Raw genomic sequence first — 13,825 nt, 5'->3', positions numbered from 1 at the left:
GGGGTTGGATACTCCGTAATTTGGACTGTGGCGTGATTTTTGGCGTCTGCCTGGCTGGTTTGAGTATTTCTTTAACTGCTGATCTTGTGAGATTTTCACGCACAACAGCCTCTGGAGTTTCTGACCTTGTGCCCAGTGTAGCTTGAGAGAGACTCAATGGTTACTCTATACAGGTGAAGTATTTTAGAAAAGCCTTCAGTAAAGGAGGGTGCTGTATAAAAATGAATATTCTGCCCATTACGCTGCCTGTGCTCAAATGATCAAAATTATACCATTCATCAATGTGTGAAGCACCTTAGCCTGGGGTTTCCTGTGGAAAGCAACCATATTAAAGATATCTATCTATCCATCCATTATCCAACCCGCTATATCCTAACACGAGGTCTGCTGGAGCCAATCCCAGGCAATACGGAGCTTAAGGTAGGAACAAACCCCAGGCAGGGCACCAGCCCACCGTAGGTCAGATTAAAGATATGAGGGTAAATGAAAAACTAAAGACAACCGGAAAATTCCACAACAAATAAAAGGTAGCGTAGTACAACACGTTCCTGAAGCTTTTACTCTGTTTAAGACAGACAGAGGGGTTTTTAAGTAATCACCAGAAGTTGGGACACCTGTGCAAATTGTTTTCTTCAGCTTGCAAGGCTTCATTTACTTGGATTGCTGCAGCACATCTGTAGGTTGTAACCTAGTAGTTGTTCCAGATAGAGATACATATATAGTTATAGAGAGAGATATAAAACCTTTTCACAATTTCTGGTTATTTGTTGCATTTCAACTAATTAAATTTGAAAAAACTGGAAAAACTAAGGAGCAGTCGTGTATATATTTTCGTTGTTGTAAGCTATCGAGGGGGAGTCGAGCTAAAATTTAGAAAATGGGGTTTATCAAAAAAATGGAGCGAACCTTAACATTGAGAAATGACTTGGTCAGTTTGGTTGTCTCCACTCTTCTCAATGCACTTGCGTCACCTGCCTGGAAGTGCCCAGATTCCACCATAATAAAAGGTTTTGTTTTGTCCTAGCACCTACTCATCCACTGCTTTCTTCACATCATCATCATCCATCATCATCATCATTATTCTTGAATCGACGACCACCCAGATGTTTCTTTTAGCAGTCCAAAATGGTGGAAATCACACTGGCAAATAAGGAGGATGTGGCAATACCTCAAACTTAAGCTTCTCCACACAAGCCTTGGTGTTCTTGGCAGTGTGTGGGTGGGCAGGGGGCCATTATCATGCAGCAAAAGGACTCCGTGAGACAGCAGTCCCCGCTGCTTGGATTGAATAGCAGTCTTCATATTGGTCTCCAGCAAGTTGCAGTAACTTACACTAGTGACTGTAGGACCCCTCGACATGTAGTGTTCGACGATAACTTGGGTGCACGAGTGACTGTAAGAACAAGACAGAACCTTTTGTTCTGTTGGAATCCGGGCACTTCCAGGCAGGTGGTGCAAGTGCATGGAGAAGGGTGGAGACGACATTGAGATATGACATGGTCAGTTTTGTTAAGGTTCGTTCCATTTTCTAATAAATCCCATTTTCTAATTTTAGCCTGACTCCCCCTCGTAAGTACTTTAAGTGCCTTGAGGTGGTGCTCACGAAAGAAGGCACCAAACACAAAGTATTATTCTGCCATTTTCTGTTTCATCATCTCTGCAGCTCCTGCGTTCTTTCAAAGAAGCTTTATAGCATTTGTGACTTTCCTCTTTCCATTTCTGCACTCTGATCTTCTACATTGTTCCTTTTTAACAATGAGAGGTGATCATTTTTCTTTTCCTGCCCTCATGTTTGCTAATCCTCTGACCCCTTAATGCTATTATGTGTCCCTCTGGATCAGATTTAGTGGTCCTGCCTGGCCCTGTGTTTTCCTGAACGCGAGTCGTCTCTGATTCCTTAAGGGTATCAAAACCACAAACATGTCTGTCAGCCCTTCAGATCTGTGACAGTGCCTTTTTATTATGGCATTACCATGATGGGCAGCATTTCTGGTCCCTGAAGGGGATAAACCTTACCGCATTGTTTCATCAGTAGAACTTGGATGATAAAATCTAAATGGAACTTTTAGTCCTGCCTTGTATTCCACGTTATACAGGCCAAGAACTGAGTATATACTTTTTTTTATTTTTTTTTTTATTTTAAGTGTTTAATACGTCACATTAACATCAATTGACTAATTACAAATTGGACATGAAGTTCCCAGTCACAGATAGTGAGGCATCATCACAAGGCTTAAGTAACATTTAGCAAGCCTACTCTCATGTGACATCAATTCTGTTGCAGTAATTTTCTTGGCCTTTATATAGCTAACCTCAGGCTGGCGGAGGCGGTGCTTCTGTGAAGCATAATGTGGCATACATAACGACGGAGGCCAACTAGTCTGCGACTGACTATGATAGAGTAAGACATACTTGATTTTCTCTTTTGTCGCAAATGTACTACCAACTCAAAATACAAAGAGCGCACATTTCATAGAACATAGTGATGAGAAGTCTGAATGCACCACAGCTATTAACCCTTCACAAAGCACCCGGCTCTGTCGGGTAACATGGTGGACCTCATAAACCACAGAGAAACTTGTCTGTTTGGTGGCTCGTGTTTTACACACCATAACAGACAGAGAAAAAGAGTGCACCAAGAAGCAAGAACTCCATCAGGCAGTATGCTATTGGTTGCCAGAAAAAAGGGGTGACGGTGGCTGCACAAGAAGATCGTCTCTCACAAATGTGACATGGGCTGCCATATTGAGTTTTGTTTTTTGTTTTTTGTTTGTGGTGCAATGACAAGATCGGTGATTGTGAGCAGAAAATCTGAAATCCCTGGATAAAAAGCTGTGCAATTTGACATCAGCTTAAATAAATAAGAGCAATGTTAAAGACACTTGAAGGAAAATTTTGGGCAGTAACTGATAATGCATATTTGTTGTGTTTTTTATTATAATTTTAAACAAAATGTCTTTCCCACTCTGTTATAAGTTTATAGGGTCATTACTGTCGCATGTCGGGGTACAGTGAAATTTTTATTTACATGAGCTAATCCGCACACAATATGTGTTACCCTCCAGCACCATGATGAGTAAGTAGAGCTACCTTTTAAGGTCAACTGGCGGACAGTGTTCAGAAGCCATTAAGAAGGCTAACGAAATGTCAGGTTATATACAGTGTATCTGGAAAGTATTCACAGCGCATCTCTTTTTCCACATTTTGTTATGTTACAGCCTTATTCTAAAATGGATTAAATACATTTTTTTCCTCAGAATTCTACACACAACACCCCATAATGACAACGTGAAAAAAGTTTACTTGAGATTTTTGCAAATCTATTAAAAATAAAAAATTGAGAAAGCACATGTACAGAAGTATTCACAGCCTTTGCCATGAAGCTCAAAATTGAGCTCAGGTGCATCCTGTTTCCCCTGATCATCCTTGAGATGTTTCTGCAGCTTAATTTGAGTCCACCTGTGGTAAATTCAGTTGATTGGACATGATTTGGAAAGGCACACACCTGTCTATAGAAGGTCCCACAGTTGACAGTTCATGTCAGAGCACAAACCAAGCATGAAGTCAAAGGAATTGTCTGTAGACTAAATCTAGGGAAGGTTACCCAAAAATTTCTGCTGCTTTGAAGGTCCCAATGAGCACAGTGGCCTCCATCATCCGTAAGTGGATGAAGTTCGAAACCTCCAGGACTCTTCCTAGAGATGGCCGGCCATCTAAACCTGAGCGATCGGGGGAGAAGGGCCTTAGTCAGGGAGGTGACCAAGAACCAGATGGTCACTCTGTCAGAGCTCCAGAGGTCCTCTGTGGAGAGAGGAGAACCTTCCAGAAGGACAACCATCTCTGCAGCAATCCACCAATCAGGCCTGTATAGTAGAGTGGCCAGACGGAAGCCACTCCTTAGTAAAAGGCACATGGCAGCCCGCCTGGAGTTTGCCAAAAGGCACCTGAGGGACTCTCGGACCATGAGAGAGAAAATTCTCTGGTCTGATGAGACAAAGATTTGAACTCTTTGGTGTGAATGGCAGGCGTCACGTTTGGAGGAAACCAGGCACCGCTCATCACCATGCCAATACCATCCCTACAGTGAAGCATGGTGGTGACAGCATCATGCTGTGGGGATGTTTGTCAGCGGCAGGAACTGGGGGACTAGTCGGGGATAAAGGGAAAGATGACTGCAGCAATGTACAGAGACATCCTGGATGAAAACCTGCTCCAGAGCGCTCTTGACCTCAGACTTGGGCGACGGTTCATCTTTCAGCAGGACAACGACCCTAAGCACACAGCCAAGATATCAAAGGAGTGGCTTCAGGACAACTCTGTGAATGTCCTTGAGCGGCCCAGTCAGAGCCCAGACTTGAATCCGATTGAACATCTCTGGAGAGATCTTAAAATGGCTGTGCAGCGACGCTTCCCATCCAACCTGATGGAGCTTGAGAGGTGCTGCAAAGAGGAATGGGCGAAACTGGTCAAGGATAGGTGTGCCAAGCTTGTGGCATCATATTCAAAAAGAATTGAGGCTGTAATTGCTGCCAAAGGTGCATCGACAAAGTATTGAGCAAAGGCTGTGAATACTTATGTACATGTGATTTCTCAGTTTTTTTATTTTTAATAAATTTGCAAAAACCTCCAAGTAAACTTTTTTCACGTTGTCATTATGGGGTGTTGTGTGTAGAATTCTGTGGAAAAAAATTTAATCCATTTTGGAATAAGGCTGTAACTTAACAAAATTTGGAAAAAGTGATGCGCTGTGAATACTTTCTGGATGCACTGTAGCACCTTGACATGTGGAGAACATGTCACAGAAGGTTCTGCTCCAGCTTCATAACACACTGATGAGGCCTCGTTTTGAGTTCTGTGTGCAGTTTTGCTCTCCAGGCTACAAAAAGGAGATGGCAGTGGTAGAAAAGATCCGGAGAAGAGCAACTAGGTTGATTCAGGGCTACAGGGGATGAGTTATGAGGAAAGATTAAAAAGCTGAGCCTTTGCAGTTTAAGCAAAAGGAAGATTAAGAGGAGACCTGACTGAAGTGTTTAAAAATTATGAAGGGAATTAGTCCAGTTGATCGAGCCTGTGACTTTTTTTTTTAAAATGAGTTAATCAAGATCATGGGGACACAGTTGGAAACTTGAGGGTAAATTTCGCATAAACATTAAGAAGTTTTTCTTCATACAGAGAACCACAGACACTTGGAATAAGTGACTAATTGGTGTGGTAGACAGCAGAACCTTTTGGGCCTTCAAAAACTACACCTAACTTTGGGTTATTTAATCCAGTAAGCGTGTATGCTTTCATTTAGAAAATGGACATCCATTTGTTTGAACCTGGGAGTGATTTTAGATGAGAACAGGCTACTGTGACCAACAAAGCTCCCCAGTCCTATTCACTAAATCACCCAAAGTAACATGTACACCAGATTGTGAGTTCATGGTGAGAACATAAGTAGATGGATGTCCACTTTGTTTCCAATAGTTGGTTGTATATCTCAGGTCTCTGAGGACTCTGCTGTGACAGGAAGGCAGTCCATCACATGACACACTCATAAACTCCCACACTTCTGACAATTTCCTTTCTTCCTTTCTGCTTGCATGTTTTCTTTCTCCTGAACATCTCTGTGGTTTCTGTCCAATCAAGCAAAGTTTGCCCTCACCATCATGTTGATGTTCCAGGCCTCTGGCTGGAAACCCCCAAACTCTTTCTACTGATGCTTGGAGGATTTCTTTGCTGATTTAACAGGTTTTCTTTTACTGAGCATGGGGATAGCTAGAAATCCAGCACTGTGTGACAATGGGAGTGCGATCTTTTCACTTGTTCTGCAATAAGATAAAATATTAAGAGAAATGCAAGACTATGTGACATTGAAATAGTAGGTCCATGGCTCATATTAAGCTTTTTTAGCAGCTTACCATCCTTTTAAAGGACTGCCACACTAAGTTAGAAATATGTCAGACTTGTCAGTTTTAAAGGATCCCCTGCAGCCGGCTCAAACTCCTCAATTGCATGATGGAATACCAGCTCATACCAGCTCTGTCGACTTGCCCAATGACCTTTTCCAGCTCCCTGTAATGGCACACAAATTTGTCGAAATGGTGGTGATGGTCTTTTCTGCTGCAGTCATGCAACCAACCCCAAAGATAAATATCAGCAGAGGTCACTGTGTTGAATGGCATGGCAGTGATGCGGAGTGCTGTGCTGTTGTGCAGTGCAGCAGACGAGTTTAATGCTTTCATTTCTGTGCAGTGATTAGTCCGTCATATGTGGTTAGGCAAATCTGCTTTTATTGAGCTGACGATTTTCTAATCTCTGGGCTGTTTTTCTTCCCTGAACTGAGAGTGCAGCAGGTTTTCCAAGTCTGGATCTCGGCTTTGAGATTCTCCTTGCATGTCTCTACAACCTGCCTTGTTCCTGCTTGATCTCGTCAATGGCTGTGCCTCACACTGTTTACCAAAGGTCAGTGGCAGGTCGATCTGCCATACTTTGCCCCACCTCTATGAACCCAAACCTCCACCACTGGCTGCGAACCCAAGCCATTGGATGATAGCAGATGGAGGAGTGGTGGAGCTGCCGAGGTAGCCATCTCTCAACTGTCTACATTCTTTTACTGATAACATTTATTTATATAGCACATTTTCATACAAAAAAGTAGCTCAAAGTGCTTTACATAATGAAGAAAAATAAAAGACAAAATAAGAAATTAAAATAAGACGACATTAGTTAACATAGAAAAAGAGTAAGGTCTAATGGCCAGGGAGGATAGAAAAAAACAAAACTCCAGACGGCTGGAGAAAAAAAAATGAAATCTGCAGGGGTTCCAGGCCACGAGACCACCCAGTCCCCTCTTGGTATTCTACCTAACATAAATGAAAGACTCCAGCAACCCTTCAGAAAGTGCAGCAAGTGGGTTTTGGGTGTCTGCCACATTAAACACTTTGCTAAGTTGAACTGTGGATCTTATATTTATTCATTTGTTAATTAGTAATTATTTGACACCAATGTAGCACCGTGTCTGTGGTGATCTGTATTAACTCAGTGGATTCATTCTCATTTTATGCTCATTTAGTACCTTTCTGTTCTGAAAAGGACATCTAGCTTTAGCCAAACTAAGTTAAAAATGCAACTTTGTCAGGTTTGATTTCTTTTTTTTTTTTTTCTTTCTTTTTTTTCTTTATTGGCTCCTCTGTAGTTGCTCTGATGCTCCTCATTTACATGCTGAAATACCAGTGGTTGCCTCAATCCCATGTTGATGCAATGTGTCCGCGCCATTACAAAATGATTGAGCTTGGCTGTGGGCATGTGGGGTCTGAGTGGGTATGGCTGGGGGTGTCAATTCCTTTTTGAAAAAGGAAAGGGAATTTGCTCATAAATAAGACTAATCTTAGAATCATAAAATAATGTTGGGAATTTGGAGAAAGAACTTGCTAGTTTAGGGGAGCTACTTTTAAGTTTTGTTTTGCAATTGATGTAATAAATGTGATTAAACCAAGATCAAAAATAATTAGAAATATATAGAATTTGGTCAATGCACAGAGAGCGAATATCTTGGGACAGGATATCAACTTGCATGATGAGCTACATCCCCCTCAAAGACCCGAGAGTAATGTGACTTAGAACCTAAAGCTGTCATCTTAACTATGGACCATGACCACCCACCATCTCCTGGCACTCATTGTGACTCAGAGTTCAATGCTTCACCTGCATGTGTTGCCACTCGAGAAATATGGAAGCAATTGTATATATGAGGCATATGTAGCCCCCGCTAAATAAATACGTGCAAGTGGGTTTGGAAGTGCAGGCAGCCACAGGTAATCTGATATGCATTTCCAAGATGTGTTGAGAGCTGCATACCATGGAAAAGCTGGTAACTGTAAGGTGTGTGTGTGGTATATGTATATGTGTGTATATATAGACGCTAACAGAAAAGATGCACCAGGCTTGTCTTTGTTGTGTTTTTAAAGACTGCTTCCTGATCGTTTTAACCTCGTTGTTTTAAGAAGATTGTTCTATTTATTGATTTTTACCTCTACATTCTTTTTATGGATTATTTATTTAATGAAGATTTTGGAAAGCCCTGCACTTTATTTATTTGAACACCTTTTTCTGTTTGACTATTTTAATAAAAGCACTTTTTACCATCCCTTTGCGCAATTGTTTATTGCCTCCACTGACTAGCTCACTCAGTAACATTATCGACGGTGTTGGGTTGACAGAACCCACATCGTCACAGATGGATCCTCACTTGGATCAGATTAGTAATCCTTGCTTTACACACTGTATATGAGAAGATTTGCTAGCTACCAGACGTTCAGGATTCACCCCTAGTCACACATTTTCACTACCCTCTCTATGAACTCTAGTAGTGGTTTTCATCTCGTTCTCAGTGGGCTTATTCTGCCATTGATAAGCTGAAAAGGGCATCCATACCTTCAGGATATCACATTGTCATGGCGTCAAAAGTTTAACTGTGTCTCCTGAAACAGGCAATGTAGATGACCGCCTGGAAGAACTCTGCTAATTCTTGTGAGTTATTTAACAGGTTAAAGAACACGACAGAGACAGCCACAGGAGTTAACAGCTCTGTCACTCGGGCCCCCAACTGTGAATTGTGCACAATGACACCTTCTGTTGAATTACAGTAAATGCTTTCCCAAGTCCTGCTAAGTCATGAGACACAAGCATCTGTGAATAAGATGTCTTTCTTTCATTCCATGAGATGACTGGCTATCTGTTGATCTCCCTTAGCCCGAAGGACTCCTCATTTGGTCCGTCGGTTTTCAAGTTTGTGGTAAAATGAGGCTGAGTGGCATTTTAATTAATCGTCAGACTCGCATCTTCAGGTGAGGGCATGGTAGCTGGGCGAGAACGGGAGCGGACGTCCCTGCACTTAGTGCACAAGTGCAGGATCGCCCGCAACCCTAATTGACACAGAGCTGCGGATTGCCATAGCTCTGCTACGTTCCCATTTTAAAATGAAAGCGCAAGTTTGAGAGAGGTGGAATTGAGTAAGGAAAAAAAAAAAGGAAGTTTAAGTGGGAGAGAGAAAGAAAAGGAGGCAGGTGGCAGAACAAGCCGGTGTATGTGAGTGAGTTTAAGAGTCGGTGAAGGCAGGCAGCTGGGAAGGAAGGAGAGCCCCTTGAGCAGAGCGAGTGGCTGAGGCCTGGGGCCGAAGGAGAGATCGTTCTGGCTGAGCAACTGTGGGTGTTATAGGGACGCATGTTAATAGGAGCAACTTGCTGTAGAAGACCCGGTTTATAGAGGCTTGAGTGGAAAGGTCCAACAGGAGCACCATGGCTTACCGTAGCCATGGGACAGCAGGGGACCCGGACCTGCGGAAGGTCAGCTGCATCTGCTGGTAGAGCGACTCCTCCACTGCAAGTGATAAGCAAGGGAGCCACCAGTGAGAAAGAGAGGACCGTTTCCTGTCTGAATTTTAACCTCATCTTAATGGACTCCACACAAACACTTTATTGTACAAATTATTTAATTTTTAAAGTACTGCAATTTGGGACACTTTTTTTTTTTTTTTTTTTTTTTTTGGGCTATTTTTATGAAGTACTTGCACTTTTTCCCATCCCTTTGCTTAGTGTGTTTTGTCCTCCTCTGCTCATGACTATCGATGGTGTCTAGTTCAAGAGGCTCCCAAAAAGGAAGAGGGAGCAAGGAGTCAACCTGCACCGTCACAGCTAAGAATGGCTTGATCAGGCTCAACATCAAGCGTTTCCTTTTTTCAGGTTAGCCAGCAGTAGCCAAGTACTTGAGCAGAGCATGAAGTGGCAGCTAAATTTAAAGGAGTATACTGCCGCCTACCATAGAAGATGACGTTATGACAGATGCAGACAGGCAAAGAAAACCTCCTGTGCACTGCTGACTTCTGTTGTTTTGCACAAGATATCCATGAAGACTCGGGTGAGAGTAGCCGAGAGGTGGGCACGGCCAACACCGAGCTGTGTAGAAGTGAAGATCATTGTGAATCCTGTCTTATTGGGTCACGTAGACTTGGGTCTCGGGGGACGTTTACATGAAAACCTAAGAAAAGAAAAATGTGAATTTAGGAGGCACGGGAAGTAAAGGGTTATGGTGAGGGGGAACATTTGAGAAATGGGTAATATTAAAAGTGGTGCTTTGGGGCTCAGTGCTGTGGTCGCTGTTCTTTTAAAATAAATAAATGATCTGCACAAAAATATAATCAATAAGCTGGTTAAGTTTGTGGATAATAACAAGCTACAGCACTCTCCATAACGTTTGGTACAAAACCACACTTATTCTTTGATTTGGCAGTCTGCTCCATAGTTTAATCACATGTCTGAATTACTGGAGTTGTCATTTTAAAGTGCACATTGCAGACTTTCATTTAAGGGCATTTGCATACATTTCGGTCAATGACAACACACTTTTCTACATGGTGGTCCCCCAATTTCAGGGCACCATAATTTTTAAACATAGCAGTGGCAGGTCTATAAGGCCTGTTTAGCACTTTGTCACATATCCCTTACATGCAATGGCTGCTTAACGTTTGTGAGTCACAGACATCAGTAGGATCTTCTCTGGTGATGCTCTGCCAAGCCTCTAATGCAGCCATCTTCAGCTCCTGCTTTTTTTAGGGGGTGCTCGTTCCCCTTAAGTATTCTTTTTGAAATTTGAAAGGCAAGCTCAGTTGGATTTAAATTGGGTGACTGACTTGGCCATTCAAGAGTTTTCCAGTTTTTTGGTTTGAAAAGCTCCTGGGTTTCCTTGATGATGTTTTGGACAGTGTAGGTGAATTGGGTGAATGAGCTCATTGGGCTTAATGGTTTGTTCTCCTCACACTTTCTTAATGTTCTAAATAAGGTGGGGTGTGTGTGAGAGAGTGTATGCTTGTGTATACATATTCAGTACCTTAAATAGACAAAAGCAGTGCTTGATTTTGGCTGGTACTCCATAATGTTTTCTTCCCTTTTGAGTATTGGCAGTTAATGAAGGAGTATGAGTGCATCTTGGATCTTCAACCCACTGCAAACTATTTACTTACTTATTTAGTTAGTTTTTATTTTCCTTTCACCAGACTTTTACACTTCTAAGTTGGCCCCACTCTTTCTGAAATTGCCCGGTTTTGGATAGAAGGGGGAATGGTCTATAAAAATAGTTTCAATAGTTTTTCAGGCAGAACAGGGAGTACCACCACCACTATAATGTATAATATGCATTTATTCCTCATTAATTAATTGCAGTTATGTGTTTACTGTGAGTCAGTCATATTCTATTACTTTAAAATAAGGTTGCATAAAATCTTTATGGGTGGCAGAGCCTTCAGTTTTATCGTACCCATACTTTGGCGTTTACCTTGAGCCCGACATGGGTCTGATATTCTGAGTTAGTTCGGTTAAGCTCGAGTCAGACTCGGGGGTGATGTTTAATGATCTGCTTTTACACTTTAACTCTCTGGATGATATTCTACAGCCATCTAGTGGATAAAATAACATTATTCTGTCAAACATTTTGAACGTTTGTATTTGTTTTGTCCATTAACGTAACTCGTCAATATACACGAGTATGGTGGAGCCTTCAACCAAACCCCAGTTGTGTGAAACCAAACCATTAGTTGATAGTGATGATAGTCTGAATTGGCCATCAGATGTTGAAATGGAAAATGAAACTGATGTATATGGCACTTTACGACTGAACCATCAAGATATGCCTGGTAACTTCCACTGCATGAAGCTCTAGCATTGTGCATGGCAAATGGGCAAAATGACTGCAATGAGGTAGACGAACGAAGGAAGATGTTAGGCCACTTTGCATTGTTCATAATGCAGCAACTGGCAATGTTCATGTCCAGGGAAAAGCCTTGTGCTGTAGCTGCCTAAAATTAAACAATAGGTGCGTCCATCGTGCGTATCAAATACTGAGATTCTATCCTGTCGTGCACAAGCCACCGAAAAAATCTAAAATAAATGTGCACAAAGAGATGCGCTTCTACTGTCCTGATTGTAACGTCGGGCTGAGTGATCGTTTCAAAACATTTCACACGAAGGAAGGGTACAAACTCTGCATTTGTGGAGCAGTGGACACTAGATGGGCCTGTTGTGTATCTGTGTTGATGTTTTTGTATTTTTACAGCTCTGTTAAACATTTTTAGGGGGCTGGGGGGCTTTCTATTTTTTGGCTTGTTTTACCAAGGTTAAATTATAATGCTGTGGATGCTACAACCCGCTCCTTTAGGATGACCCTGACATCTTTCTTTCAGCTTACCCTCTTTGTCCAGGTGCTCAGGATAACTTGTGCTTGCATCACAAATGATGCTGCTTGTATTTTTCTATATTTTGTATTTTAATTCTGATTTATTGTCTCTTAATTCTAATTCAAAGCCTAGTGTTTCTGATTTAATATTTCGGTAGATAAAACTTTAAAGAGATTCTGCCGAATTTCCTCCTGAGGACAAATAAATACTTAAATATTTAGGTAAAATAGTAGTGTTTTAATGTGGATACTGTTAATCCACAATGTTGTACACATTCAACATGGGAAAGGTGCCTAATTAATGTATCATCTTTTTGAAGGACGCCTTATACATTTGTTTAAATAACTGATACTAATTTTCATTAATATGCAATGTTTGTCTCTGTCTAAATCTGAACATCTTGTAATGTGTATAATATATATATTTTTTTTTTTTCCACCTCTTCTACAGGTTTAGTGTTCTTGTTGGAGCACCCAAAGCCAACACCAGTCAGCCCAACATAACAGAAGGTGGAGCGGTGTTCTTCTGCCCCTGGAATCAGCACCAACATGCCAACAGCAGCTGCCAGTCCCTTGACTTTGACACCAAAGGTAAATCTGAGATGCTCTCCTTTATTTCTTGTTGTTCTTTTTAAATCTCCTGCCGCAGTTGAGCCCACTTCACCCCACCCGTTGCACTGAATCTGTTCAGCAGTTTCCCCAAGTGACCGTCTAACACATTTACACTGCCGCCCCTCTGTCCTGCCACATCTGCTTCTGATCTTGAGTCCGCTAATCCTGCTGCTTCTGGTGGGGGTCTATCCCTTCGTTTTCTGCTGCTTTTGAACTCGGGCTTCTAGAGAATTTCTTGCACTACCAAGTCAACCTTGTTGAAGGCCAGCATCTTCTGTTAAGTTTTATTGTGTTTTTGTTTTGATTCTACCTTTTTTTTTTTTTTTTAATCCGATTTTGTTTCTTTTACTTCTCTGAGCCAGGGCTTGACATTAATTGACATTTTTCCGGTGCTTTCTTCAATATAGGAATAAACGTGTTTGAATTCCATTAGACGACCCAAATTGCACGCTGTTTCTGGACCACCATGGTAGTTTTAAATATTGAAATCAAACTATTCAAACTCTGTTTTTCAACAAGATGAGGAATGTCAAAGTTTCATTATGCTGCTTAGTTCCATTTCTGTTTTAAATTCCACATCTCCAAAGGGTGTGCTGTTTAGCTTGACTGGAGTTGCTAAATTGGCCCTGCATGGCATGGGTGTGTGCAAGTGGGCTCTGGCTCTCTGTCCAGGGTTGGTTCTTACCTTACGCCCTGTGCTACCACCGTAGGCTCTGCTCTTTGCGAACCTGAACTGGGTGAAGCCAATGTCGCCTTGCATGACATATGGTCATAGGGTATGTGAAGCTTGCTGACCTACAGTTTGTGATCTCCTCGCCGAATCCCGGAAATTTAAATGTTTGTTTAAAATCATTGGGCATGTTGAATTACGTGACGGTGTGCCGTCCTCCCAGCACTGTCATGCTCGATTCTTTTTCCGACAACTGATGTGCTGTATTATGGTATAACAAGTGCTCTTGCACTTGGAGGTGGCAAGTTATACACTCCGGCTGTGCAGAGCGAC

The 13,825-nt window shown here is 41.9% G+C and overlaps 1 protein-coding gene across 1 annotated transcript in view; it reads left to right on the top strand.

Moving 5' to 3' along the window:
- Window positions 1-13,825, top strand: part of itga5 (integrin, alpha 5 (fibronectin receptor, alpha polypeptide)) — a 168,526-nt gene that overhangs the window by 57,623 nt on the left and 97,078 nt on the right. Inside the window, exon 2 of the mRNA XM_039746867.1 lies at window positions 12,662-12,801. Coding sequence (XP_039602801.1) covers window positions 12,662-12,801 — 140 coding nt within the window. The remainder of the gene's footprint in view (window positions 1-12,661; window positions 12,802-13,825) is intronic.

This window comes from Polypterus senegalus, chromosome 3 (assembly GCF_016835505.1).
Source record: "Polypterus senegalus isolate Bchr_013 chromosome 3, ASM1683550v1, whole genome shotgun sequence".
Lineage (NCBI taxonomy): Eukaryota > Metazoa > Chordata > Cladistia > Polypteriformes > Polypteridae > Polypterus > Polypterus senegalus.
This window is presented reverse-complemented; position numbering and strand designations above follow the sequence as displayed.